General features: G+C 32.3%; 7 protein-coding genes across 14 annotated transcripts; 2 read left to right on the forward strand and 5 right to left on the reverse strand.

Annotated features, from left to right (window-relative positions):
- Nucleotides 1-321: 321 nt before the first annotated feature.
- LOC106775433 (protein ROOT PRIMORDIUM DEFECTIVE 1) lies at nt 322-3,782 on the forward strand. Of its 4 annotated transcripts, none has more exons than XM_014662557.2 (3): nt 322-1,815; nt 2,965-3,237; nt 3,313-3,782. In XM_014662557.2, exon 1 carries the CDS (start codon nt 560-562, stop codon nt 1,808-1,810), a length of 1,251 nt encoding a protein of 416 aa, XP_014518043.1. In that variant the 5' UTR covers nt 322-559; the 3' UTR covers nt 1,811-1,815; nt 2,965-3,237; nt 3,313-3,782. The 4 variants fall into 4 exon arrangements, with proteins under 4 accessions (XP_014518043.1, XP_014518044.1, XP_022642835.1 ...); XM_014662558.2 differs by having other exon boundaries at nt 2,982-3,237; XM_022787114.1 differs by having other exon boundaries at nt 2,990-3,237.
- Nucleotides 3,783-4,439: 657 nt separating this feature from the next.
- On the reverse strand, nt 4,440-5,534 carry LOC106775609. The gene is made up of 2 exons (XM_014662757.2): nt 5,229-5,534; nt 4,440-5,137 (listed from the first exon to the last, which is right to left on the reverse strand). The coding sequence occupies exons 1-2, from the start codon at nt 5,440-5,442 to the stop codon at nt 4,890-4,892; spliced, it is 462 nt and encodes a 153-aa protein (XP_014518243.1). The 5' UTR covers nt 5,443-5,534; the 3' UTR covers nt 4,440-4,889.
- Nucleotides 5,535-8,745: 3,211 nt separating this feature from the next.
- On the reverse strand, nt 8,746-13,041 carry LOC106774807 (probable metal-nicotianamine transporter YSL7). Its single transcript, XM_014661841.2, has 6 exons — nt 12,714-13,041; nt 10,951-11,114; nt 10,662-10,759; nt 10,430-10,564; nt 9,982-10,171; nt 8,746-9,837 (listed from the first exon to the last, which is right to left on the reverse strand). The coding sequence occupies exons 1-6, from the start codon at nt 12,946-12,948 to the stop codon at nt 8,746-8,748; spliced, it is 1,914 nt and encodes a 637-aa protein (XP_014517327.2). The 5' UTR covers nt 12,949-13,041.
- A 1,737-nt stretch (nt 13,042-14,778) lies between these two features.
- LOC106775141 lies at nt 14,779-18,747 on the reverse strand. Of its 5 annotated transcripts, none has more exons than XM_022786634.1 (8): nt 18,523-18,747; nt 17,701-18,068; nt 17,339-17,444; nt 16,763-16,818; nt 16,055-16,216; nt 15,801-15,884; nt 15,212-15,325; nt 14,779-15,117 (listed from the first exon to the last, which is right to left on the reverse strand). In XM_022786634.1, exons 2-8 carry the CDS (start codon nt 18,058-18,060, stop codon nt 14,995-14,997), a joined length of 1,005 nt encoding a protein of 334 aa, XP_022642355.1. In that variant the 5' UTR covers nt 18,061-18,068; nt 18,523-18,747; the 3' UTR covers nt 14,779-14,994. The 5 variants fall into 5 exon arrangements, with proteins under 5 accessions (XP_022642355.1, XP_014517693.1, XP_014517695.1 ...); XM_014662207.2 differs by having other exon boundaries at nt 17,701-18,095; XM_014662209.2 differs by having other exon boundaries at nt 17,701-18,095; nt 18,502-18,747.
- A 132-nt stretch (nt 18,748-18,879) lies between these two features.
- On the forward strand, nt 18,880-20,045 carry LOC106775142. The gene is made up of 2 exons (XM_014662210.2): nt 18,880-19,073; nt 19,772-20,045. Exons 1-2 carry the CDS (start codon nt 18,933-18,935, stop codon nt 19,838-19,840), a joined length of 210 nt encoding a protein of 69 aa, XP_014517696.1. The 5' UTR covers nt 18,880-18,932; the 3' UTR covers nt 19,841-20,045.
- Nucleotides 20,046-20,859: 814 nt separating this feature from the next.
- On the reverse strand, nt 20,860-22,213 carry LOC106775524. The gene is made up of 2 exons (XM_014662666.2): nt 21,869-22,213; nt 20,860-21,741 (listed from the first exon to the last, which is right to left on the reverse strand). Exons 1-2 carry the CDS (start codon nt 21,960-21,962, stop codon nt 21,116-21,118), a joined length of 720 nt encoding a protein of 239 aa, XP_014518152.1. The 5' UTR covers nt 21,963-22,213; the 3' UTR covers nt 20,860-21,115.
- A 3,246-nt stretch (nt 22,214-25,459) lies between these two features.
- LOC106774808 lies at nt 25,460-26,476 on the reverse strand. Its single transcript, XM_014661842.1, has 2 exons — nt 26,383-26,476; nt 25,460-26,148 (listed from the first exon to the last, which is right to left on the reverse strand). The coding sequence occupies exons 1-2, from the start codon at nt 26,474-26,476 to the stop codon at nt 25,460-25,462; spliced, it is 783 nt and encodes a 260-aa protein (XP_014517328.1).
- Nucleotides 26,477-27,111: the final 635 nt, after the last annotated feature.

Consider the following 27,111-nt stretch of genomic DNA (forward strand, 5'->3'; position numbering starts at 1 on the left):
TTAAACATAAATCTATTATACTATAAGAAAAAAATACATTAAATGAAGATAATAATACACATTAGATTAATATATCTAAAAAAATCTAACAACAAATATTAAAGTGAATTTGTCAATGTAAGAATACTAGTCAATTTATTCCTATATTAATTTGCATTTTAGTGAATTTTTTTATATAGTAATACATATTTTTTATATTTCTACACAAAGTTTATTATTTTGTATTTTTCAAAGCATATTAATTTTTTAAACTTATAAATATTCTTTTTAAATTTGATTATAAAACTGGTTATTATATATGAAATGTTATACGTCTACCTACGCATACACTATACACAACATAAAAGAGTAGTATTGGACTTGTTTTGTTTAACTGAGAGGCAGAGTGTAACCAAGGTTCTCCGACATCAAAGCTAGCAACTTTTGCATCCAACTCTGTCACGGATTCCATATACTGGATGGAAAATCGGGCCTCTGATTAAAAGCGGGAACATAATTTTCTATGGTCTGGAATCTGCGGTCTTTTTGATTAATAGTTGAGTCTCAGGTGTTCGACGAAATGTCAAACCGAGTTTGCATAAAAAGAGGGTTGTTGACACTAATGGGTGTTAAGTTTATGGGCAGACTGGAACACCCAACTCGTTTTTCCATGTATGTTCGATCCAAAACAACGTCTGCTCAGTATGTAGCATCGAGATTTCGAGACCCCACGTTTGAGAAACTCATGGAAAACTACAAGAACCTTGTTAAGGTCATTTCCATTCAAGACCTCATCCTTGCAAACCCAAAGAACCCATCAGTCTCCATTGATTTCCTCTCCAACCTCTCCCAGAAGCTCCACTTAAACCGCGGGGCCACTGCCTTCCTCTGCAAGTTTCCTCACATCTTCCACATTTACTATGATCATTCCAAGTTGAAGCCCTTTTGCAGGTTAACTGACGCTGCTCTTGGTGTTACACGGCAGGAAGCGGTGGCTATCAATGCTTCTTTGCCTGTTGTTGTTGAAAGACTTGTCCGGATACTCTCCATGTCAGCATCCAGAATGGTGCCTCTTAGAGCTGTTTTTAAGGTTTGGAAGGAGCTTGGGCTGCCTGATGATTTCGAGGACTCTGTTATATCTGCTAATTCTGGTGTTTTTCAGCTGTGTGATGGGCATGAACAGAATACTCATTTGTTGAAGCTGGTTGATGGTGTTTCCAGCAATGGCATTAGGGCGGCTGTTGAGGATTGGAGGGTTGTTGAGTGCTGCAAGGAAGACTGCAGTGTTGATAGGATGGAAATGCAGTTTAGTTTCAAACACGGATATCCTCCGGGGATGAGGTTGAGCAAGAATTTCAAGGCCAAGGTGAAGGAGTGGCAGAGGTTGCCATATGTGGGGCCTTATGAAGTGCCGGGTGAGAAGAAGAAGTCTAAGGCTGGAATGATGGCCATGGAGAAGCGAGCAGTATCGATTGTTCACGAGTTCCTGAGTTTGACAGTAGAGAAGATGGTGGAAGTTGAGAAGATCAGCCAGTTTAGGAAATGGTTTGGGATTGATTTAAATGTAAGGGATCTCTTCTTGGACCACCCAGGGATCTTCTATTTGTCAACTAAGGGTAAAAAACATACTGTTTTCCTGAGGGAAGCTTATGAACGAGGGTGTTTGATAGAACCAAATCCTGTCTATGATGCAAGAAGACGGCTACTTGATCTTGTTGTTTTAGGACGTCGGGGTCTGCCAGCTGTTAATTCGAAGTTGGAGGATTCAAGCAGCTGCGGTGAGGCTAGACAAGAGGAAAATCAGCAAAGACATTGTTTGTCACCATCTTGATTAAGGTGCCTCGTTTATTCGTTTTTTTATGTCTAGGGTTCCTTGGTTTTCTTGTGTGTTGCTTTTGGAAAACACCCACATTTACAAGGATAGCAAATTTGATATTTAACTTGGTCGAAGCTGAATGGTATAGAGGAAAACGTCATAATTAATTAGAAGCTCTATTCTCTTCTGTACTAGATGGCTGGATGGGTTAGACTTTTGTATAAGTTAACTCCATGTAGTTACTTTGTATCAGCTTGTTCTGAAAATGTTCTGTGCAGTTGTAGCTGACTTTTAGCCTTTATTACATTTAAAGATGCTAAACAATGGTTCCCTGCTTAGCACAGAAGCTTTGCTACAGAAACCATAAATAATACAAAATCTTTGTCTTTTATGCATTCCTGACAGATCACTTTTCTTGCCTGTATTTGGCATAACTATCATGCTAGTGCTGGGACATCCAGCCCCCTCTCTAATGCAAAACTTTTTTTTTTAACTGCTTTTGTTTATTTTATCTGTATAAATTTATAACCTGGTCTTCAAGTTACCTAAATAATGAGAAGAAAAAATATTTTTAGGGGGAATAGAGTCCCCTTTATGGCACTCAAATTGTTGTGATTTCTTATTACAGTGACATTAAACAAAGGCATATTCCATTTAATAGGTTTTGGCTTTGTGGAATAATTTTTGGCATTGGACTTTATCGAAAACCAAAACTTCAATAAAATGGCTTTTAGATGAAAGAGTCTCGGATTTCTTTTAATGTGTTATCTGGTCTTCTATCCCTGTTTGACTATATTCCATTTCATTCGCTTATTTACTATGATAAGGGTGTATTTGCGAAAACCTTTTCAGAAACTCTTAGGAGAGAAAAATAAGTTGAAAAAAATGCAATAAGTTTCTCAATAAACTAAAATTGTTTATATGCATAAGCCTATTTGTAAAAGTCTTCTCGTAAGCTTCTTTAAAAGTTGATTCATGCATAATATCTTTATTTTAGTTTATGAAAAAACTATTCCACCTTTCCTTCTTATTTTCTTCTCCTGGAAGAGTTTATGGAAAAATTTACCCAAACAAAACCATAGGTTATTTTCAATATATATATTTTTTTCCTGTAATAAGCATCTGTCTTACGAGATTTTCGTTTGCTGTTTTGCTCTGATTCACTGAAGATTTGGCATGTGTCTAGCTGTCCAGGCAAGATGAGCATTTTGTAAACAGAGAACTAGCTTACGATATTACAAAACATTAATTTCTGTTACCACTTTGAGGATGAACAGCAGGCAAACGGTGAATTCATCAAATTATTTGGTTTCAATGGTGCCTACATAATTTAGGCCCCGAGGATAGTGGTAGCTGGTTGGAATGATTGACTGTTGATATTGGCTCATTGCTATTTGTGCTCATCTCTGTGGCTGAAAGTTCATATTCTCATTGAGATCAAGGTGCGTTATAAACTTGTGATAAAATATTTTGACGTTTGTTCAGTTTTTATTATATATCTATTATGCTTCTTGCAGTGCCTTGGAAACTTTTGGAGAAACAAACATCTAAGGAAGAACACGCAATACCGCTACCATTCTGGCCCAATACAGTTCACTCATTTATGCTCTGTTGATATAATTCTTCAAAGTTGAGTTTGTGCAATTTTTGCATGTTCGGTGTTAGTAACTTCTTTTAAATCAAAGTAGCTTTTGGAATCAGAGAATATAGAATAATCGATCTTCCTTCAAGTGAGTTTAAGTCAGAAGTCATTCTAAGTCCCATTTTTTAATGAAAGAACAGTCCAGTTTAAGTCGATGGAAGCTGAATAAATATTGCTGAAACTGGCTCACCGGTATGCCTGGCGCATCCCGAAATTACAGGCTGCAGCATTTAGATTAGCAGTTTAAGACATCCTAAATAGGAAAATATCCTCAACGTGTCTATTGTTGAAGCAAATATGGTACTGATGTTATCAATCTACATAATTTCTGCTTACTTGATTATATATATGGCCTTTGTAATATTCTTAGTAAGCTGAAGAGGCACTACATACTCATCATGTGGCACTGTCCCCAAATCATTTTCATACTGATCTCCGTGTTCCTTTATAAAAAAAAATAAAAATTAATGGAAATAATTTGCTTCTTTGATTTCCAAGCCGAAGCTCAAGTAAGTATCAAACTTACATTCACTTGTTTCTGAAGCAGAATATGTGCTTCCGGGCATGAATGACCTGGAGAATCAATTTTACATATATGGACAAAATTTTCTTAATGACTTAGGTAGAAAAGTAAAAAGAAAAAAAATGAAATAAATTTATTCATAACATAGAATAAATATATATTCTTTTAAATTATGAAAGAGCTTTTAAAAAATAATCAATACTCTACTGCATCAAGGACTATAAATATAATCAGAGATGATGAGATAAACATGTCGTCACTGAGATTTCTTCTTTACAAAGTTCTGCATCTGATATCACCCGTTTGGAGCAATTATATCTTATAATTGCTTGCTATATCATTACATACTTCTCACGAATCACAACTACCGGTATCTTTTTTCACCATAACTAATCAACTCTTGATTTACTACAGGTTTCTTCTATTTCATAACGCTACCAAGATTGTTACACGGTTTCAAATCATATAGTCCTTGAAAATGTTATCATGCCATGGTATATAATAAAGTGACAGTGGCAGTATTTGTCTTTGAATATTTAATAGTCACAATTTGGCCCTTCTCATTCTTAAGTTCAAGATTGTCTAGCCAAAAAGAGGAAAAAATAGAGACTTTTCTTTTCGATAAAGTATACTACTACTGCAACATGGATATTGACTCCCTGTACCTCTGTCCACGGTTCTCCTTTACATCACAGAAAATTTACAACTTTGATATTTTGGCAAAAAGCATAATACAGCCAGAGAAGAGAATCTTTGGAGCCATTCTCTGTGCCAGACAAAACCCACAACGGCTATGCGCTATCAACCAATCACAGGGTCAACATAATCAAAACAAAACAGCAGCATGGTGGACAGCATCAAAAAATCCCTAGTCACGTTCTTCTAACACCAGGTTCACATGAGTCAAAAGAAACATTCATGTCCAAACTTCAGAAGGGAGAAAGTAGGGATGTCTTCAAGTGTTTGATTTTCTTTAGGCAAACTTGTGCCCTCTCAAGAACCAAATCCACCCTGTCTTTCCTCTTCTTCCTGCTTGAGAAGTGCTTTATCACGTCACTCTTGGGAGTTTCAAGCTCAGAACTTCCGGTAGTCTCCCCCTCCATTACTACTCTGTCTGCCGAAGCAGGCTCAAAACCACAGTCACTGCTCTTCCTTTGCCCCTCCAGGCTTGTGGATTCTGTATCACATGAAAAACAATATATCTCAAAAACCATATATATAATATAGTGGCATGACAAAACATATAAAAGAAGAAAGCAAAGGAAAACCTTCAGTATCAAGGAAAACAAGGTGATTGTTGCAGAGGTTGTTTTCTAGAAGAAGTTCAGAATCCAGGTTCTTGGACTGGAGTTGAAAGATGAAGGACTTGAGTTCATTTTTTAGATACTCATGCTGGTTGGGATATTGCGCTTCAAGCAGCTCCAACTCTTCCTTTGCCAGTTCTTCCATCATGCTTCCTTTGCCTTCATTCCAAACCATCATTTCAGGGTTTTCCTTGATAGCTTCATCCCATTTCCTAAGCTCCCTTTCGTGTTCTCTTTCTCACACTCAGACTCTGTCGCTCCCTTCTGACTCTGTACCACTGCTATAATGACTGAGGTGATGGAATTAGAGTATGCCTATTAATCTATTATTAATAGTATTAAGTTCATGCAAAAAATAATAGTTTTATAAATATATTAATTTACAGAACTCAATACTTTAAAAAATAATTTTTTTGTATATATATATTATTTGTAAACTGTATGGTTCGGCATATTGGTAATATGTACAAATTAAATAGACAATTAAACTTTATTTTATATTAAATATCATATTTAATATATATATATATATATATATATATATATATATATATATATATATATATATTTAAGCATAATTTTCAAATTAAAAATAATATTAATTATTCTTTTACCATTTATGCTTTTTTTTATCTTTCACCTAATGATTATTAACTAGTTTAAATATATTTATTATAATAAATGGCATACTTAAAAAGGTGGTAATTTGAGAACAGAAGGCAGAAAAAGAGGGAAAACATTATTGAGCATTGGTTTTTTGAAAGTTGAAAAGTTGTGTCTGCTTCTGTTAGGTTTCCAAAGTCACTAACTTTATTTATTCATGATTTGTTTGGTGGTGGAATTGAATGGTTTATCAGTGCCACCACAACAAAAAGGACCAAACTTTCTATCTCATATCAATATAAAAAAATAAATAACTATGTCTCTTTAATTTGCAGGGAATGTTCCAAATTATTGTCTGATTGGTCTCTATGATTCCCTTTTTGTCTTACTTTATTTTGGATATAATCAAATACAACATTTTAATCTTTTTAGGTTTAACATATCTTTATGATCTTGAAGTGAACTTTTTTAATCAAAATTGTTTTTTATCTTGTTTTTCCTTTAAATTAACTCTATTTTCTTGTATCAATTTTTTTTTCATACTTCTTGTGTACCCTTTTACTGTTTTATGTTAAATTAGTTTAAAACTTTACATATTCTCTCAAATCCAAATTAATATTAGGTTTAAATTTTTTTTCTTAAGTTATAAGTTGGTGTTCAGTTTAGTTCTCGTTTTTCAAAATATCAATTTTTGATCCCTAATAAAAAATGTATCAAATCAGTCTCAGTCATTAACGAAATCAATGAAATATGTATCAAATCAGTCTCATTTATATTCTTTCATAGTTGTATACTCTTTGAAGGTTGCAAAATTTCCATATCTAGATGACAACTTGATACATATTTTATTGATTTTGTTAACGGCTGAGACTGATTTGATATATCTTTTATAACTTAGAGACCAAAGATTGACATTTTTAAAAGCGAAGACTAAACTCAACCCCAGTTTATAACTTAAGGACAAAAAATGATTTAAACCTAAATCCTATACTTGTTACAGTAGAAATTATTCAATATATTTGTTGAAAAAATTAATTACTTTAACTATGATGATTTTTTGTTTAATACACAGTCGATTGTAATATAACTTTTAAGCTATAATAAAAATACAAAATTTATGCTATATAAATGATCTGTGGTTACATAGCTGTGTAAGATTATTATATGAATAATTTTATACACGGTTTTTTCATCGCATAAATAAAACTTGCAAAACAATTATAATTACAAGAGTAATTTTTTTTTATGAATTGTGTGATATCAAAACTTAATATTAATTTATTAATACTGGAAATTTTTGATTGGTTAACAATGGATATTTTTTACACCAACAAATGGGAAAATATATGTCTCATTAAAAGAGTGAAATTCACATTCAAAATTAAAATACAATAATGACCATCAATTAACAGATATAATCATTATTTTTAGATTTTATAACTTACGTATTTGATTATGATGTAATTTTAAATAATTGATTTTTCCATCAATGATAGCAAGTGAATTTATTGTTTTTGAAGTGTAATTCTATAAAAAAAACTGTTGAAAATAAAATTTGAATTTAAATTATTGTTACACTTAGTTACAGATAAATTTTATATATTTAAAATTATTTTTAATTTTTAAATATAAGTTATTTAAGAAAAAAAAATATAAATAAATGAATAAAAGAATTATTTTTCATAATTGTTTAAAAAAACAATAGCAGTAAACATTTTCTATCTCCTTATTTAAAAAGTACTTATAATTTGACATGTGTATTAACTTTATACAATTTAATGAAAAAAAAAAACTACTTTTGGTTGACCGTATTTGATTTTTATGCAAAAGTTAAGCTTTTAAAAACTCTCCCACTATTATTTGGTTGAAATATAATTTCAGTATTTTCATTTTGTTCATTTTATAGTTTTAGCATTTTTTTTTTTCTAAAAAAGCGAGACATTTGGTTTTAAAAAACGTGCAAGTTTGGACTGGTTATTCATTTTCGTCTGCCTCAATTTACATTTTAATAATTTTTTATATCTTAAATAAATACATTAAGTCCAAGAAAAATTAAATGCAACCTCCTAACTTATATTCTATTACTTTAAATTAATATAATATATTTTTTAAAATTATTTATTTTAATGAATAATAAATAATAAATATTCAATTAAATCTTAACTTAAACTGGATATATAATTTATTTCAACTAAAAACGTGTCTCTTTAACTATTGATTTAAAATTAAACATATATTTGTATAACCTACTAAGTGTTTTAGCCTAAGAAATTCATCAAAACCCAGTCTATAATTATTTTGATATAACTTCATTGGTATAGGGTTTCGTGATCAAAGTTCTTTTATCTTATTATCATAATAGAAGGAAGAGCTCAAGGAGGAATTTGTAGATCTTGACCAAAAATTACTTTAGACTTCCATTGTTTGTTCATCTTGATTAAAGGTAATTGACGATCTTAAAAAGTGTACTTAATTTTAATTTAATTTTATAAAATTAGTTTGTAAAATAAGTTTTGTACTTATTTATATAATTTAAATTAATTTCATCTTTAGTTAATGTGATATTTTTAATACATGTTTTTATGTTTAGGTATATATATTTTAAATGTGAGATTAGACAATAATAAATGATTTTATAGTAATTTGTTGGCGAGTAAAATAGTATGTTCACATAAATCTCTTTACGATCAACTTTAACTAAACTCTGTGTTAAAAAGTGATATTAAACTTAACTCCTTAGAAAGAAAATAAACGAGTTTAGAAACTAAAGGCATGAAGTTGATTTTGATGATTAAGGCAAAATAGGACGCATTGAGAAAATGTACTACAACTAATGTATAGCTTTAAAAGAATGTAGAAAATGAACGAAGTGATGATATCAAGATTCTAAAAATCCATCGACCTTTGCATTCTGTGCTCTGGACAAAAACTTCATGCAGATAGGTGGCTTGACTCCTGCCAAAGCTAAAAAAGAGCTAGGAAGAGTCCAAATTCCATCCCCACAAATCAAACCAGAAGCCACAGCTGATCCAAACGTATCAGCACTAAACTTGTCAAGCTTCCGCCAAATAAGCAAGATCAAACTGCCAACACACATATCAATGGCAAAATAACTTCCAATGTAAAAGGGTATTGCCATAGCCATAGGAACAGGGATAAATTCTGCCCACTTTTTTCCAACCAAATCCCGCAAAAGATTTACAACTATTGCAAATCCAAAGAAGGCATAACAAAAAATGAGACAGTATTTTGGCAGAGCTGACAGGCCATCTACTCCCAGTATTGCCATGTTACGATAAACAAGAGCATAAGGAGCAGGATATGCTGAGCCAGCAACCCCAAGGTTTCCAAAGGCCTTGTAAAAAAGCCAGAAAACACAAGGAGATATCACACAGCCCATTGCAGTTCCAAAAACTTGGCTCACAAACATAGACCTTGGTGAAGCCATTGTCATGTAACCTGTTTTGAAGTCCTGCATCAGATCAGAGGCTGTGGATACAATATTCATCATCACCCCACATGCAGCCAACCCAGCTATAACACCGCCATGAGAAGCTCCTGCCCATGCACCGATAGTAAAGATTGCTAATTTTCCATACGTCGATGCAAGGGACCAGTCTGTTAGTCCACACCCATATGCATTACAAAATGCCAGTGCTGGTGCAATCACGTAGATCACAACAATGTAGTACCACTTGAGTTGATGGAAAATCATGGGAACGACTATAATAGAGATTACTGCAATGATAACGTAGCCAGTAATGGCAAACCAAGCAGGAATTTGGTCCCTGAGGAACATCTCAGTCCTACACTTATCATCATATGACAGTGATGAAGATGAGTCAGGATCGCTGGGTGATCTCACTTTCTTTTTGAAGAATTCCATATACAAACCAATAAAAGTTCGACCGAGAACCTTAACAAAATTGTATAGACCGTCACCAAGAATCATTGCTATGGCTATGAAAACCTGCACTTGGAGAATACATTAACCAGAACATGTTCCTCAAATGTGTTTAACAGCTATATCTCCAAATGATATTATCCATATATCTAATGTTTGATCACCATGAAACATACTTCTGGTGTTTGTAAATGTTGAAAGAAAACTTACTTTATAACCTTGAAGGCCATGCAAGCTGCTTGACTTGAGGTCTGCAGAGTACCAATCTCCTTTTCTTGCATCAATGAGAGGCCACATGATGGCCCAAGATAGAATTCCTCCAACCAAAAGGGATATATTGATTATATATGGACATATCATCCCCACACCCACATATGTAGTCGAAAAGTCAAAGAAGAACCTGTTATGTAGATAAATATTGTATAAACTGCGAACTAAAATACATATATAAAACTTTATTACAGATAGTTCATGTCAATAAAAAAGTTAAGTTAGCATTGAGCTTCTTTGGGTCAACTTTGAATAACTTGCACTGATTATTAAGCATAAAAACATTCTGATATGGAAAGAGGAAAATCAGTATCCACAGAAAGAAAACAGAAACAGTGCATTCATTTTTCATATTTTATTCATTAAGGAGAAATATGTAGTCACATACTTGTTTTGATAGGCTTCAAGACCAAATGTAGGGAAGCTATTAAAGCCACAACCATCACTAGCAGTGTAAAACCATTGAAAGAAACCCCACAAGAAGCTAAAGGAAAAGAACTTTCCCAGCACACGTACTTGTTTCCTAGAAAAGGAATGTGTTAATAGGAAATTAAAAACATTTTATAGCTGTATTAATCAAGAAAAAGAAGGTTTTATAATAACTAGGGCCGAATTTTTACTTTGCTAGTTTGGCACCCTCTGTTGTATGGAAACTGTTGATAAGATGAGCTGTTGCAGTACCACTAGGATATGTCAACCTGAAGTCTACAATCATTATCTAACAACAAAAAAGGAAAATGAAACTCAATTGAATCGATAAGAAGATTCATGCATAGAAAATTATATGCCATGAAAGAAAGTTTGCAATTAGACATTCAAATTATAAACTGATCCTGCATTTGCAGTGATGCTTGTTATAAAATAATTGTTGATGTTCATTACTTGATGGATGCCCTTAGATTAGTGTACCTTCCTTAGCGGAACCACCGAAAAGAGTCCCAAAAAGCTAACAATGGAAATAAATCCTATCATCCATCCTAAACTTGGGTTCTTAATATCCTGTGGACCATTAGCTTCAGGAGATTGGTTTGCTACTTCTGAACTCATTGCAAAGATATAGCTACCAAAACCACCTGTTCAAGCAAATTCAATCAAATAAGTGTCAATAAAAAATAAGGTTTATTCTTGAGAAATGCAGTTAGCCGTTAAAGTATTGACAATAATTTCAACAAAGTATATACTACTTCTCAAACAATTGTTGATCATGGATTCAATTTTAAAAATATAGTCTAGATTTAATAAAGATATATCAAATCCATTTTAACTAAATCAAATTGAAGTGTATTTTTTCCATCTAATTTAAATTATATTTAATTGAGCTTGCATAGCTTCTTGAAATTAAATTTAAATTTATATTTGAATTGATTCAACTTAGTTTCAATGTGGCCAAACCTAACTTAACTAGGAATGGGGCGACTAAATCCAATTTGACATGTGTTTGACCCAATCAAAACTAAATTGATTTGAGCTTAGTTCAACATGACTTAAGCTTGAGTTGAGTTCATCAAGCATGACTTGAACTAGGCCTAGTTTGACCCACTTGATTTATTTTTTACTTAATCTAAAATGGACTTGATGAGTCTAAATTAACCTGGGTTTGACTTGACTTAATTTCAACTTGACCTAGACTAGATCTAGCCGAATTCAACCTAAATTAAGTTTGATTGAGCCTAACTTGACATGAACTTTGGGTTTACTCGATCCAACTTAGACTCACTTCAAACTAGATTGATCTTGACCTTCTCAACTTGGCCCAATTTGGGTCTCATCCAACTTGGTCTAACATTGGCTTAGTTTAACTCTACTTGACATATTTCGTCTCATTTGGTATAATATATGTTCCACCTTTTTGGTCTTACTTGGATCCAACTTGATTGGGTCTTACTTAAATCCAATTTAACCTAGTCTTATTTAGGATCAACCTTACTAACTTGACCAAGGTTCATTTTAACTAACTTGACATGATTATGTCTTGATCTAACTTCACTTGGACCCAATTTAACCCAAACTTGGCCTAGCCAAGCTTGACTTAAGTCTGAGTCAGTCCAGATAAAAAATTGATCGAATTCAGTTGAGTTGGACACAACCAAATCCCAGTTAAGTCAATCCCAACCAAGATTCGACTGAGCCAAAAATCGGTCGAATTCAGTGAGTCAGCTTCAATCGAAAATTGACCTAATTTGGTTGAGTCGACTCTTACTAAATACTTTCAAACAAGTAAAAAGTATAAAACAAATTAATTTTAAATTAATGAGTAGAGGTTCAGTTTTTTTGGTTCAATATATAGTACCGTTAATTGATAATTGTATAGTTAATTTTACCCGCTTCTAGTTAGAATATGTATAATGACAAACAGAGATAACTCGTTTCAACTCAGAATATTTTGAATATGGGAAGAGCGATGCAGAACTCTACTACACAGATTTATTTTATAATGACATAATTGTAAACTTCATAGCAGCAGAGCTTTGCGTGCATGCATATACAAAATTTAAAAAAGGAGAAAGTTAATTATCTGCATTTGATTATTTGACAACAAAACATAGAACTGTTTGATCATAGAAAAGTTGAAAAGATGGTGTGAGAACGGAGAAGAAGGAGGAAATCAGATTCCTTTGTTATTGCATGCATGAGTTTGATGAACTAATAATATAAAAAGGAAAGGGTGGTACCACTAAAAGCAATGCCAGCAGATGCAACAACACATGTCTGAATAACAGTATTCTCTTGACGAGTGAATGGCTGAGTGAGCATTCCCGTTTTAGCAAGCACAGTCGTCCAGGTCTTGAGAAAGAAGAAGCCTAACAAGCCTGCCGATATGTTTAACGAGGGAATAATTCCGGTGGTTAAATTGAGTTTCATTACAATGAATGTGAACAACACTGCCAACAACAAGCTGACCACCATTGCTCTCAGTGTTATCTGCTTCTGCCATCGTGGCACCACCTTCCCCTCAAACGCCTTCTCGACAGATGTGTCTTCAACCTCTTCCTCATTACCATTCTCAACTTCTGTTTCCCAAACCATTCTCTCTCTCTCTCTCTCTCTCTCTCTCTCTCTCTCTCTCTCTCTCTCTCTCCTTCTCCACTCTCAATTATTGACCTTTTCTTTCGTCTGTTATTGCTTCTTATAATCTGGAACACAGACACACATGTTACCTCCTCTCTTTCCGCACTGCATTTTACCGGATCTTGACATGTTAACAACTTTTTCATTCACAATGGTCACACACTATTATTCTATTATAGTCTTATTTGAGATTCCTTTTTGTCTTTATTGTTGTTTTATATTTTTTTTCTTTTCTCATTTAACTCTTTCTTTCATTTTTGTTTCTTTCTTCCTTCTCACTTTCATCTTGTTGCTATATTTTAGCCGTCATTGTTATTCTTTTGTAGTTATTATTTGAACAATGATATTTTAATGACTTCTTTAACAATTTTTTATAACAGAATACGTGTCATTATTTTATTGGTCAGTTTAAATTTATTTTAAAAAATATTTAAAACGAACCAATAACAAACTGTCGCGTTGTCAAAAAGTTGTGAATTGTTAAAGAGACTTTTTATCTGTCATTTTCGTGTTAGGACATTGTGACATTGCTTGTTCGTGTTGGACACACAACAATATTTATTCTAATGTTTGTTAACAGTGTAAAAATCTTTATATACAATAAAATTAGACTCTATTTTGAATATAACACATTTTATTAAATATAATATTATTGAAAAATATATTTATCGATTTTATTGATAGCTAATCTTTAACTGTAGATTGGTTAATCATATTTAATAAAATCTTGTTTTTTTTTTAATTATTTTTAACACGGAAGTTTCACTTAAGATAAGAATTCCATTTTCAATCAAACCAGCAATATATTGAAAGTGCACTTAATATATCAAAAAAATTAAATATTTATACTTTTTTTAAGTAAACGATATCTTGCTTAAAAAAAGTAAATGATAATATATGAATGGATGCTAGGTTATATTAGTGAGCCCATTTTCACTCAAACCAACATTGTTAATAGTGAATTTATGAAATAATTGGTGTTATAAGCTAATGAATCTGAGAATGTTTTTAAAGAATTATTGCGCGAATAATAAAATACAATAATTTGTAAAGGTATTATGTTTATTGATTTGTTTTTTCCATTGGTGTTATGTTATGTTTATTGATAACTACCTCACTTTAGTTAAAGTGTTAATTACATGTAGTTAATAAATCTTGATCGAATTTAATTTTAGTTTAAAATTAATTATACGAAAAGAATTTGAGTTTGGTATTACATTGCAACTATTTTAAAAAATATCTAGATAAATTTATTAAGGAATTAAAATAAAAATCAACAAATTTATTATATATACATATAATACAGCATTAATAGATTAAATGATTGTGTGAAAAAAAATACTGTTAATAAGCTTTAATTTAATTTATATAATTTTTAATATAGGCTGAATTTCTTTAACTATTTGTAGTTGAATTACAAGTTTAATCTCTACATGGTAAGATTTTTAAGGAAAATGATATTTTGACACTAATTTTTTATATCATTTTAACACTGAATACATGTCAAAATGTAATTGGACGATTTCAAATTAAAAAAAAATGGTTTTTCTCTTCCAAATATGTCCTTGTCTCAATTTTTTTAATTTGAAATCGTCCGACTATATTTTGACACGTATACAATGTCAAAATGGTGTCCAAATATCATTTTCCGACTTTTAGATAATAAAAGACAAGAACTTTCTTTATAACTGGATAACAAATGTACACATATTTTACACTGTCAATGCAATTTAGGTTCAAGTATACAATTAAATGTATAAAAACTCACATTTAAAACCTAAGAACACATTGGACTGATTTTATATAGATTTTTAATTTTAAAACCTGAAAAGAAGTTAAGTTAGGGGAATAGTTTAGCACAGAAAACGTGATTATGCATTTGTATCATTCGTGTTTCTTAACAAGAAAGGTTTTCATGCAATCTGCTAATTGAGGATAGTCCTCGAGTAGTTGTCGTTTTGAAAGAGTCTCATCCTCATTCTGTGGGGTCCATAACACCTTCCCAGCCTGTAAGAAAATTGAAATTTTTGTGATTACTGATGAACAAATGACACTGATTCAAATATATAAAAATGGATTAATTTGATTAGTGATCTCTCACCAATAAATTGCTTGAGAGAACAGTTCTAAGCTTTTGCAGGGCATTCTTCATATCTTCAGCTCCATAGACGTTAGGAAGCTTATGTGCTCCTTTAGCAGCTACCAAGATGGTTATCTGGCATAAGTACGTCATGAGTATAAGAACAAACAAAAGCAATTTTTTTTTTTTCATTTTTGAATTTTCAACTTCCACAAGAAAAGGGTCTTTTCAATATACATGTTCTGGATTCAGGTTTTTCAATCCAAACATAAATGTGCGCCTAACGATGAGACAATTAGGAATGAGTTACATCTTAGAAATATTTTCCTCTTCTGCTATCTGCGTTTTAGTGCCTATCAAGTACACTTAGGAATGAGTTACATCTAAAAATATTTTCAAGATAAAAGTGAACTGAAGTATCCAATGTGAATAGTGAAATCTTCCACTCGTACCACCCTGTTTGTTAGATGATACAAATTAAGCAACTAAGGATGAAAAGTTTGCGGGAACTGAAGCACTTGAAATCTTTTTATGCTTAAATTAGGAGTGAAATGAAAGTTTATGCCAGTACACAAACATAATATACATGCAGAAAGAGATCATACCATACCACTATGTACTCGTTGCCAAACCCGTTGAGAAGTTTCTCTTCTTCAAATATTTTTCTTTCCTCTTTAATATCTTTTCCATCAAACTGCAACAGAATATTAATTGTTTATATCTCTATTGATGATATTAGATGCAAAACTGTGATTTTCCAAAGAGCTGAAATTGAAAACTTTTTTGCAAAGGTGGTTCACGGTAATCATTTTGCAAAGAAATTGAAATATATTTTAGACTAGGTTTTTAATGATCAGACCATACCACTGAGCTTTCATTGTTAATCTCATCATTCTGGATTCTTGTGTTTCTCTTTTCTGTTTTGTTCAAATTAACCAATGTTTCTTCATCAAATTTTGTCCTTTCTTCATTTGATAACTGATAGTAACATTTCTCCCCATCATCTTTACTCTGCTTTAGATCCACCTGCCAAAGATGGTTCATTAGAGATCACCTCTTTAACAGTTACAATTTCCTAGCTACATAAAATTCAGATGCATATATTTTAACTAAAAACCCAACAGCATCTAGCTTTACAAAACTTAGATACATATTAACTTATAAGGTGTTGATGGTTTGGTCCAGTACAAAGAATCGAGAAGAAGTTGATAACTGTTTGAGAAAACCAAATTGTTTTAAAGAAATGCTTGAGTTGTTTTTTATGGAAAAAGTTTGGCTCCTTTTTTTTCATAAAAAAAAGGTTTGGTTTGGTTCTCAACCAGTTCGATTCAATTAAATTATTTTGAGCACCTCTAATTTGTTTATGATTTGGTTCAACACAGAATTGAACTGAACCAGTAAATGGTTCTTCTGAATTGAACTGAATTATTTTTAAAAATGGTGAGATTCAATCTTTTATAAAAATGATTAACTTTTTGTGCTTCGGTTTGGTTTAATTTTTTATAAACTCCTGCTAATAACCAACAAACAACTGCTATTGAAATTTGGCCACGGGAGAAGGAGTGAACTTACAAATGAATATCCTGCTACACAGTGACCAAGATGTCCAACCAAACTATGTATTGTGTCTGTCACATGTTAAATACTAAGAACATCAAATACAGAGCCTTGAATAGATAATGAAATGTTCAATGTTAGCCAAAACATAGAACAAAATATAAAAACACAGCCTCAAGAACTTTGACAGTAGATTGTAATTATAACCATAGTTCGCAGAATTACAGACAAAAAACTTCCTACGTGCCCACTAATATGACAAAAGGAATCATATTAATGTACAAGTTTTTCACTCCTAATCACAGTAGTTTCTACCTTATTTCACTCTTATATACTGAGGTGATTTGGTTCTTAGGGACGTGCAAGAAGCATTATACCGAAAGTATTATTGCTTATAAGTTTATCAGCTATAACAAGTAACCGTGGCTAAGGAGGATAACTCAAGAAAAATATACCCTCCCACCATCACATCCACACCAACTGATAAAAATATAAAACACTACCTATTTTCACATTGGTTTAATAAAACCAAATAAATAATATTTCACAAGACCCACATCATGCAAGAAAAATCTAAAAAGCAATGCATACCTGTCAATAGATATTTCAATCCATCCCGAGATGATGTATCTGCAGTTTCTGCAATCCTAGTTAGATCCCTTTGTATTGAGCTTCCCTTCCCACCCGAAATTGCAACCTTACACAAGACAGCAAAACAAAACTAAAAATAAACTCAACGGAAACGCAAGGACCAATGACTGTGATAATGCATGCACTGTCAAACTTCATAACAATATCAGTTCAAACCAAAAATATCAAGGTAGTAAGTGACACAAAACCAAACATTATCCTAAATCTAAGTTCCATCAAACATTTCTACATTCTCAGCATAAAAACAATTATTAGTCATTGGAAATAGTTGAAGAGGGATCAGAGCAACTCAAGTTACCAACCTGAAGCTTGAGCACAGTAACTGAATTTCCATTTTTGTTTTTGTAGAATCCAAACAAAAACATAGCCAACATGAAGAATAGAAACAAGAAGGGCACTCCAGCGTGACCTCCCTTTGCAAGCTCAGTGTCATGAGAAGACGCGACATTATCACGATGATGCATCATTCTGTATGATTCTGAATCCCTAGTGTAAAATTCCGAGGACGAAGAATCTGAATCTGAATCAGAATCGAAGAAACTCCCTCCCATCACACCACCGGAGGAAGCCGAAGCCAAGTTAAGGTTGCAAGCCAACAAGAACAGCAAGAAGACAAACGATGCAACAGCACTAGCAGCAACATATCTTCTCAGCAAGGCCATTTGTCTTTCTAATACCATACAAATTAAATCAAGTCCTGCATTCAATTAAATATGTTCAACGGAAGAACATTCATCAAATATTAATTCTAATGAATAAAAATAAGGAAAAACGATGATCTTTATCTAGGCATACATATAGAGGGATGTCTAAGATTTCGTTGAGATCAAAATGTGTAAAAGATTGAGAATCTAAAACCCCTTCCATTCCAACAATTAATTGCAGAAACTAGTTATATCATCTCAAACAAGAGTCAAATGCAATATTAGTGGAAGCAGTTATCTTATGCACATCAACTCATCTTATATACACATAAATAGAATATAATTAATGACAATATAAATTGAAAATGCAAAATTCATATGCAATTCATAATCAATATGGAATCTATTACATATTTGAACACGAGATGAAAAGTAAATGAACAGATTTCGTCACCTTACAATATTATCAGAAGACTTTACCTAATGCCCAGTTTCCTACACACCTTGAGTTTGTAGAAGAAGATTAATATCACAACACAACAAATCTAAAGAACTGAGTTTGTGGAAATAAATATGAGAATTGAAACTCTAATTTCAATTATCAAAAAATGGTTATAAATTGTCGTCACAAAACACAAGGATGGACAATGGCGGTGAAGAAAAGAAAGGTGTAAGAATTGGTGAAGAACAAAACGCGAATGGATGTCGTTTTGGGCCGAAGGAGAAATAGGATTATTGGGCCGAAGGAGAAATAGGATTATTGGGCCGATCCAGGAAATCTTGGTACCCGACCCGGATCCGTTTGAAGAGAAAAGTTTCCATTTTTATGGTTCTTTTCTTTGACAAGAGAGAGAGTGTTGTGTTTCGGAAGTGTGAAAGAGAGAACAGCGATGGCGAGGCGAGGCGAGAATCGGAACGAGTCGTTGTTGACTCGGGCGATTGTGGCGGTCTTCGCCTTCGTGAGACACGCGGAGTTTGAGATCCTCTTCTTTCTTTTCTTCTTCATTGCTTATATTCTCTTCAAAGACATCGTGAGTACCTTCTTCTCTTTGTTTTCTCACCACCAAATTTCCTCAAATTTTCGTTATTTCCTATGTGGTTAAATTGTCTATGGTTTCATAGTTTTTACTCTGTAATTAAAATTAGGCTCAAATTGTGACCTTTGGATCTCAATTTGGCTTCAAATTCAATATCTATGCAGGATTAGTGATCAATGTATTGGGAACTATGCGGACCCTGTTATTGATTTCGTTTTTTTGTACTTAATTAAATTATAATTCTCGTGAATGAATTATATGACTAAATTTTTACCATATTGGTGTTGCCTCGTTGATACATGTAATAAAAAGGTTATTTTCATTTCGTACTTATGTATGAAGGTTTCTCTGAATAGATGCACATATGTGGAAGAGATTTGTGGAATTTATCTGATCTTGTAAAGTTGTGTTTAGCTTGTTTTAACAAGTTTATTAGCGAAATTTCTCTTTTAATCTTATTCCAACAAGTTTTATGGTCAAATTTAAGATATATAAGTCCTCATCTGATGAGAGTTTATTGAACAAGGGCTTTTAACTAGGCTAGTTAGCTGAATGCATTCCTAAATGATTGGCAGCATGACACTTTTCTCCATCTGAATTCCATTACTCTCTACCCCTTCTCCATTGATCACATATTCTGAGTTTTTGGGAGAGTTATAATTTCTAACAATAACTGTTTGCTTCAATTGCAGACATCAAGGCCTGAATACAATCAATTGTTTGTAAAGAAGCCTGGTGGACCAGAATTTTGGCCTTTTTAGACGAGTTGATGTTTGATCTGGTTGGATGTCTTTGTCCATAGAGGTATTCTTAGTACGCCATGCAGTAATTTGTGGATTTCCCTTTTGTATTTGTATCTAAATGTAACTTTGTATGTAAAACATGAGACTAAAAAGTTTGTACAATTTTATGTTCCAGTTAGTTATAGCAAAATCAAGTATAAAAAGGTTTGCTTTTATATTACTATCTCTTTATATCTCATTTCTTTTTCATTCGATATCTCCTTCCTGTAGTCTAGGATGGAAGTGCTGTGCTCAACTATCTCAAATCTGGTTTACGGTTTAGTTCATATGTTCCTTAATGCTTATCATGGATTAGGTGACATCTTGGAATTTCTTCTGTTGCTTCAACGTATCAGTTTCATCGTTTTCTAATTTCTTCTAAAGTAGAATTTGAAAGATTACTTTTGATTTTTAAGGCAGGTAATCGAACCAATAGATATCATATTTTGTTTATTTATGCTGCTTCACAGCTTTTAATTGATTGGTTTAAATCTGAATCTGAGTTTCTTAAATAAATAAAAAACAAGGAGATCATTAACCATTAAATCTTGCTTGTAAGTTTATGTTAACCATTTCGTTTACTTCATCTATAATGTAATCATTATAAAAATTGTCTACCAAACACATTAACAATGGAGATTTGTTAGAAGTTTTCATTTCCATTTGTTTGTTTATCCAATTAGAAGAGGCAAATACAAATATTGTTTATTAGTTTATCTATCCTGACGAAGCAAGAGCACTCCTTTGCTACGAAATAATATCAACTGACATCATTTTCTACCCCATTCCTCTCCTCATATGAACAAGTGACACGAGCATGGTGATTTCAACCATTTTAATAGCAAACCATAGAAGTTAATAATTGTCGTTTTTCCTTAGATGACTCTTTGTACCAAAAGACAACAAATACTTCAGCAGTCAGATTCTGAGATGGTCAAATGCAAATATTTCATACTAATCCTACCACGCGACTAAGACTTGTAAGAGAACAAGTTTGAATTTATGTTGAAATATTTTGGGATTAAAAAATTGTGAGATAACTTTTAACAAAATTTTTGTTGTAACAAGTGAAAGAGAAACAATGTATATCATTTTCTAATTCTTCCTGGCATCCAATAAACAAATCATTCTAGAATGGACAAGTTAACTCATGCTTTTTAACCTGTAAATATTTAACTTAGTAATTTTCATAACATAAATCAAACCAAACACCATACACCACAGTTTTTGTATAAATCTCTATCTAGACTATAGTCAATCTTCCTTGAATAAGTCAGTTATCTTCTCGACTTGAACTTTAACTGCATCACTGCGTACTCCAATATCAGAAACATATCTGCTAACACAATACATTCCACATCCTACCAATGCAGGACCACCAAAGCCAGTGGTCATAAATCTCAGTGAGGAAGAAACTAGAGCACTACCAACAGCCAACCAAGATGATGCTTGTCCACTCCGCCCTACACCGATGTTTGTGAGAACAAGCAAACCTGTTTTGCAGTAAATTGCAAAGTCTTCACAGTTATTCTTGAACACATTGTAGCCACCAAATCCATTCTCAAGAAGAAACAAAGCACGGTGAACAACATCTTCAGTTGGATCAGAAGATGCAATGGTACAAGTGCCTCCTCTAGCTTCGGCTAGAAAAAGTGCAGGTGACACACCATATTCAAATAAGTATAGATCATACCCAGAGAGAAAACAATCTAAGCAGGAACGAATGACACCATCACTTCTCGTTTGGTCACCACAGTTTGGACAAGTATTATGAAGGGGTGATGAACTTATACGGAGACGGTCCAAGATTTTCCATGTTCCAGTTTCTTGGCCTGATCCTCTTGTGAAGTGGATCACCATTTCCTCACCAATATATATTCCTGAAATCTTACAAATTCAGTGACAACATAAATCCATCAAGATAAAGACCTGAATATGAATACATTTGTAGATAAACTTAAAAGTGTTAGACATTAGAGAGAATAAACAAAGGAGAAAAGAGATGACCATGATGGGCATAGATGTAAGCCTGCCTCCATGAGTAAATGTGATCTCCTGGTTTCAATTGATCCCTTTCAATCTTATTGGAAAGCACTACCATTTCCCTCAGATTACTGGTTAACAAAGCATGCCAACAACAGCTAGATTATCAGAATAATGTGTGTTCTTTGTAGAGGTGAAGAATGGAAAACGAAAGGAATGAAGTGATAATAAATATGAATATAAGAATCAGGTTCTTGAATTCCAACCCAAGGAACCGACTCCTTGGCTTCTGCACCTTCCACTTTAATTTCACACTTACCTACACTCTATAGTTATTAATGTTAAACGCTGTTTCGCATCTATATTTTTCTGGGTGGGAAAATATTTTTTGCATTTTTCAAATATATTAGTTTTTTTATTCCCTTTCCGAATTTATAATTTATGTAAAATTTATAGATGAAAGGTTCACTCATTTTCTATATTATAGTGAATGCACTCATTAACCTACTGATAATATATTATTATTTGATTTTTTTTAATTACGATAACCTTATTATAAATATTTTATTTAAATTTACAATGCTATTGTAAATATGTAATTATTTATTTATTTTAGGCTTAATACAATTTTTTGTTCCAATTTTCGTTAGCTTTGTTCGAAATGGTTCTAATTTTTTTTAAATTTTCAATGTAATCCTAAGCATCGTAATTTTTGTTCAATTTAGTCATTTTTGCAAATACGACCAAATGTCCACTTATGAAATTAGTGAATGATATGTCATTTAACTGCTGACTTGGACACTTTAATCGCGTCAACACCACCTTTGTTCATCTTCTCCGTCCAGCCATCACCTAGAAACACCACTATGACCATTTTTCCCTTCCTCCACCGTGAATTGCCATCAACATCTTGTCGCGACAATCATGACCGCCGCAACGAGATAGCGAGCTATGCGCGAGCTCATCTTCTCTGTCAAGTCTTTAACCTGCAAAGGAAAATACAAAGAATGAAAAAAAACAATTAGAGTAGAATTGTCACCGCAAAGGCGCCATTCTCCATCAATCTTCATCTTATTCAGCCATCGCGAAGCTGCTCTTCGAACCTGCAAGTATAAAGAAACCAAATCACAGACAAGCAACTACGAGCCAAATTTGTATCTTTGCAACCACCCTTGCACTAGCCCAAAATCGCAACATGTGCAGCCATGGAGAACGCGAGCATTCAAGCCTGCAAATCCAGAAAAACCCAAACCCCTTTGAACCCTAGCGTCACCACTGCAGGACCATCGTTCCTTGCGCAGCGCAGCAGCGCCTCTATGGACACCATGTTCACCTCGAGACAACGTCATTGGACGATCGAGAGCTTCATCTTCGAGTAACAGCATCACGAAACCCATTTAGTTTTCCTCCCGTGACGCATGCGTAAGGAAACCAACCTTTCCTCATTGCGTTCATAAACCCTAATTTTTTGGGTGGAGAAAGGGATGCTAAGTGGTAGTCTCTCATTGGTTGCGTCATGTTTCAGTAAAGGCAGCTCAGCAATTAAATGACATGTTATTCACTGATTGCACAATTAGACATTTGACCACGTTTAAAAAAAATTAAATTAAACAAAAATTACGATGTTTAAAACTACATTGAACATTTTAAAACAATTAAGATCAGTCAATCATAAAAATTGGGACCAAAGCCTTTATTATATATATATATTAATTAATTAAGTTTTTTTCTTTAATTTATATATAGAATCGGACTCAGTAAAAAAAGAAAACAATTAGACTAAAAATTTATGAGTTTGATTTTATTTTTTTAAAGATTTGAAATTAGTATCTTTAGTTCTTGTAAAATAAATAAATTTTCATTTAATGTGTACAAAACATATGTTTTTATTCTTCTAAAGTTTTAAATCAATATTTTTATTCGTAAATTTATTTTGAAAAAGATGAATATCATTTGCTTTAGATTTTATTTTTTTTTTAAATTAGAGGAATCACATGTTCGCCTTCTGTTACAAATATATATAGTTATTTGACCTTTGGTTGTATAAATAATTAAGTAACGATATATATATATATATATTAGAGATTAAAATAACTATTTTCAATTTTAAATAAAAAGGAAATAGAAAAGCTATAAAAGTTAAAATCAAAACTTAAAATGATATACCACACTCATATTAGCAAAATAATAAGCTTACTATTTACCCATGCTAACTCGAGCCAAATACTTAATGGTTATTTTTTAAAAATAATAAATACATGTCAATTCAATTTCTAAATATATTATTTTATTCAGTAAACTTATTAAATATCAATATTGTAGTCCTATTTGCATCATTTTGAGACTGGATAGAAATAATCATTTTAATCTACCTACTTGTGTTTGTCTAATTTCCAGCTTAGTAAACAATTGAAATATTACGTTTTGATTTTAAGAAGCTAGAATTAATAACAAGGGTTATAAACCAAAAAACTGGGTATTAATAATTTTACGGATAATAATATTTTGACAACATTTTTTTTTTAATATTTTAACATCATCTATATATTATTCTATGATGGGTCTATAGTAATGTTTATGATTATTATTATTATTATTGATTGTAAAATAATTTTGGACCAATTATACAATGAGAAGTAGATGATGTTAAAATGTTGTCAAAGTATTTTATCTTACTTTCGGTTTAAACTTGATTTTTCCTATTTATTATTAGTTCGAATATCTCCATACATTCTTATCAAATTTTTAGTATTTAAAATAAATAATATATACTTTTTGCAATGACAATTTGTTTCTTATTGTATTAGTTAAATTGAAACATTTACTATTATACTTGTCCATGTTAAGGTTTCTTCTTTATTCATTTATCTCATAGATCTATGTATTATTAACAACTTCCGATTGCTTTCATTATAAACATAAACATTGACTTTAGTAACATGGTAATGTTTGAAATTCTTTGCTGCAAGAGAATTTTCGTCATTGTTCATTAGTTTTCTCTACGTTGGCCTCATTTTCTGCCTCCTCATGATGTCAGAAGATTAACTTTGCATAGTAAACTCTTTTCAAGCAATTCAAGTTTCATCATAAAGCCCGTTGTAATGAGGTAAAAACAACTCATAGCAATAAAATGTCAATTCCTGAATTAATATGTAAAAACTCTACCAAACTTTTCGAGCATCATATCATATTTTAAGACAATGATATGGTAATACATAATTTTTTTACAACATTTTGTGTCATTTTTTTCATTAGATTTGAAACACGTTAGTCTAATAACAAATAAATAATAAATAATAATAAAATAATACAATATTGTGTTAAAATATTCTCAAACAATCTATATTAATTTTTTTTTTCACCAACGCATTTATTGTAAAGATTCAACGTTAAATTCAACTAAGAGAATGATTCCACTTCAAGGTGTATGAAAATATTTTAGAACAAAAACTAAACTTAAAAGTCATAGACAACAGAGTTTGTCTATTGCATTTTGTAACACCATGTGATCTTAACCTATCTCTATGAGTTAATGGGTCTTTCATGTTTTACTTTCTCATTTTATCCAATGTGGGAGTTGAACTCACTTACATTTCCAATAAGTTTTTCCTGTGATTACATATTTTGTAAGTATTCATTTATACCACATAATCTAGACCATGTAATAACTTCTCCAACCCTTGCAACAAATTCTTGCATCCAATCTTCTTTGGCCACCTCATGAATCCTCTCTACCGAAACTTTTGATACATCACAGCGTACTCCAATATCAGAAACATATCTACTAACACAATACATGCCACATCCAACCAAAGCAAGACCACACAAGCTAGTGGTCATAAACACAAGTGATGAAGAAACTAAGGCACCAGCAGCAGCTAATAGAGATGTTGCTTGTCCACTTTGCCCTACGCTGATGTTTGTGACTACAAGCAACCCTGTTTTGCAGTACATTGCAAAGTCTTCACAGTTATTCTTGAACAAATGGTAGCCACCAAAACCAGCCTTGAGAAGAAACCAAGCACGGCGAAGAACAGCCTCAGTTGGATCAGAAGATGCAGTGCTGCAAGTTCCCCCTCTAGCTTTGGCTAGAAAAAATGCAGACGAGACACCATACTCAAACAAGTATAGATATCCACCACGAAGAAAACACTCCAAGCAGGTTCTGGTGACCCCCTCAGTCTTTATTTTGTAACCACATCTAGGGCATGCTGTCTCACGAGTACCACGATGAAATCCTGTTCCAGTTTCTCGTGCTGCTCCTCTAGTGAAGTGGATCACCATTCCCATACCAACATATATTCCTGCAATCTTACAACCTTATATAACATGCAAAGTTTATAATTTGACAAAATAATGCAGTGTCCTTGAAACACCTCAAAAATATCTATAAAACTATGTTAAGAATGTCACTAATAAAAACTACTTCAACCAGTGTCTTAAAAAACACTTTTTTGTTTCCATTCTTAAGAAAAGATGAACGGTTTTTACATGCAGAAACGTAAAAGTGTAAGATCAGATAAGAGAAAAGAGAATACCGTGATGGGCAATGATGTATGCCTGCCTCCAAGAGTAAATGTGATCGCCGGGTTTCAAGTGTTCTCTGTCAATTTTATTGGAAAACACTCCCATTTTCTCTTATTGATTACTGTCAAATATTCAAAAATCAAAAATAGACAAAAATTAGTGATGCAAATATTAGTGACAAAGTCACTAATATTTGATCACTTAATTTCTCTTAGCTAGATTATCAGATTCAGATCCTTTTTGTGTTTTCTGAAGGTGAAGAATGAGGAACAAGTTACAATAAGAAAGGAATGAAATGAACACACACACACACATATATATATATATATATATATATATATATAACTCTGTACTCTGCTTCAACAGCTTCGTTTCATTTTCTTCAATTTGACATTCAGCGCCTCCTTTCCATATTTTATTAATATTTAACGTCAATGATGAGTATATAATAAGAGGTTCTTATAGTTAACGAAAGGATACAAAATTAAAATAAGCTAAATAAATAAATAAATGTGAAATTAGACAAAAGCATGATAAGTTTGATGGATATGAAGTATTACTTTGTTTATATTAAAAAAATAATTGTTTAATATATCGTTATTTATGATGATTATGGCATAAAACTACTATCTTTTATGGCATAAATATTACTAAAATATACTTTATTCCTCCCAGCGAACCAGTCTTGTTTAGACACTGGAATTGATGTCTACTTCTTATAACCTAACCTTTCACAACGC

The sequence above is a fragment of the Vigna radiata genome, chromosome 10, assembly GCF_000741045.1.
Source record: "Vigna radiata var. radiata cultivar VC1973A chromosome 10, Vradiata_ver6, whole genome shotgun sequence".
NCBI classification, from domain to species: Eukaryota; Viridiplantae; Streptophyta; class Magnoliopsida; order Fabales; family Fabaceae; genus Vigna; species Vigna radiata.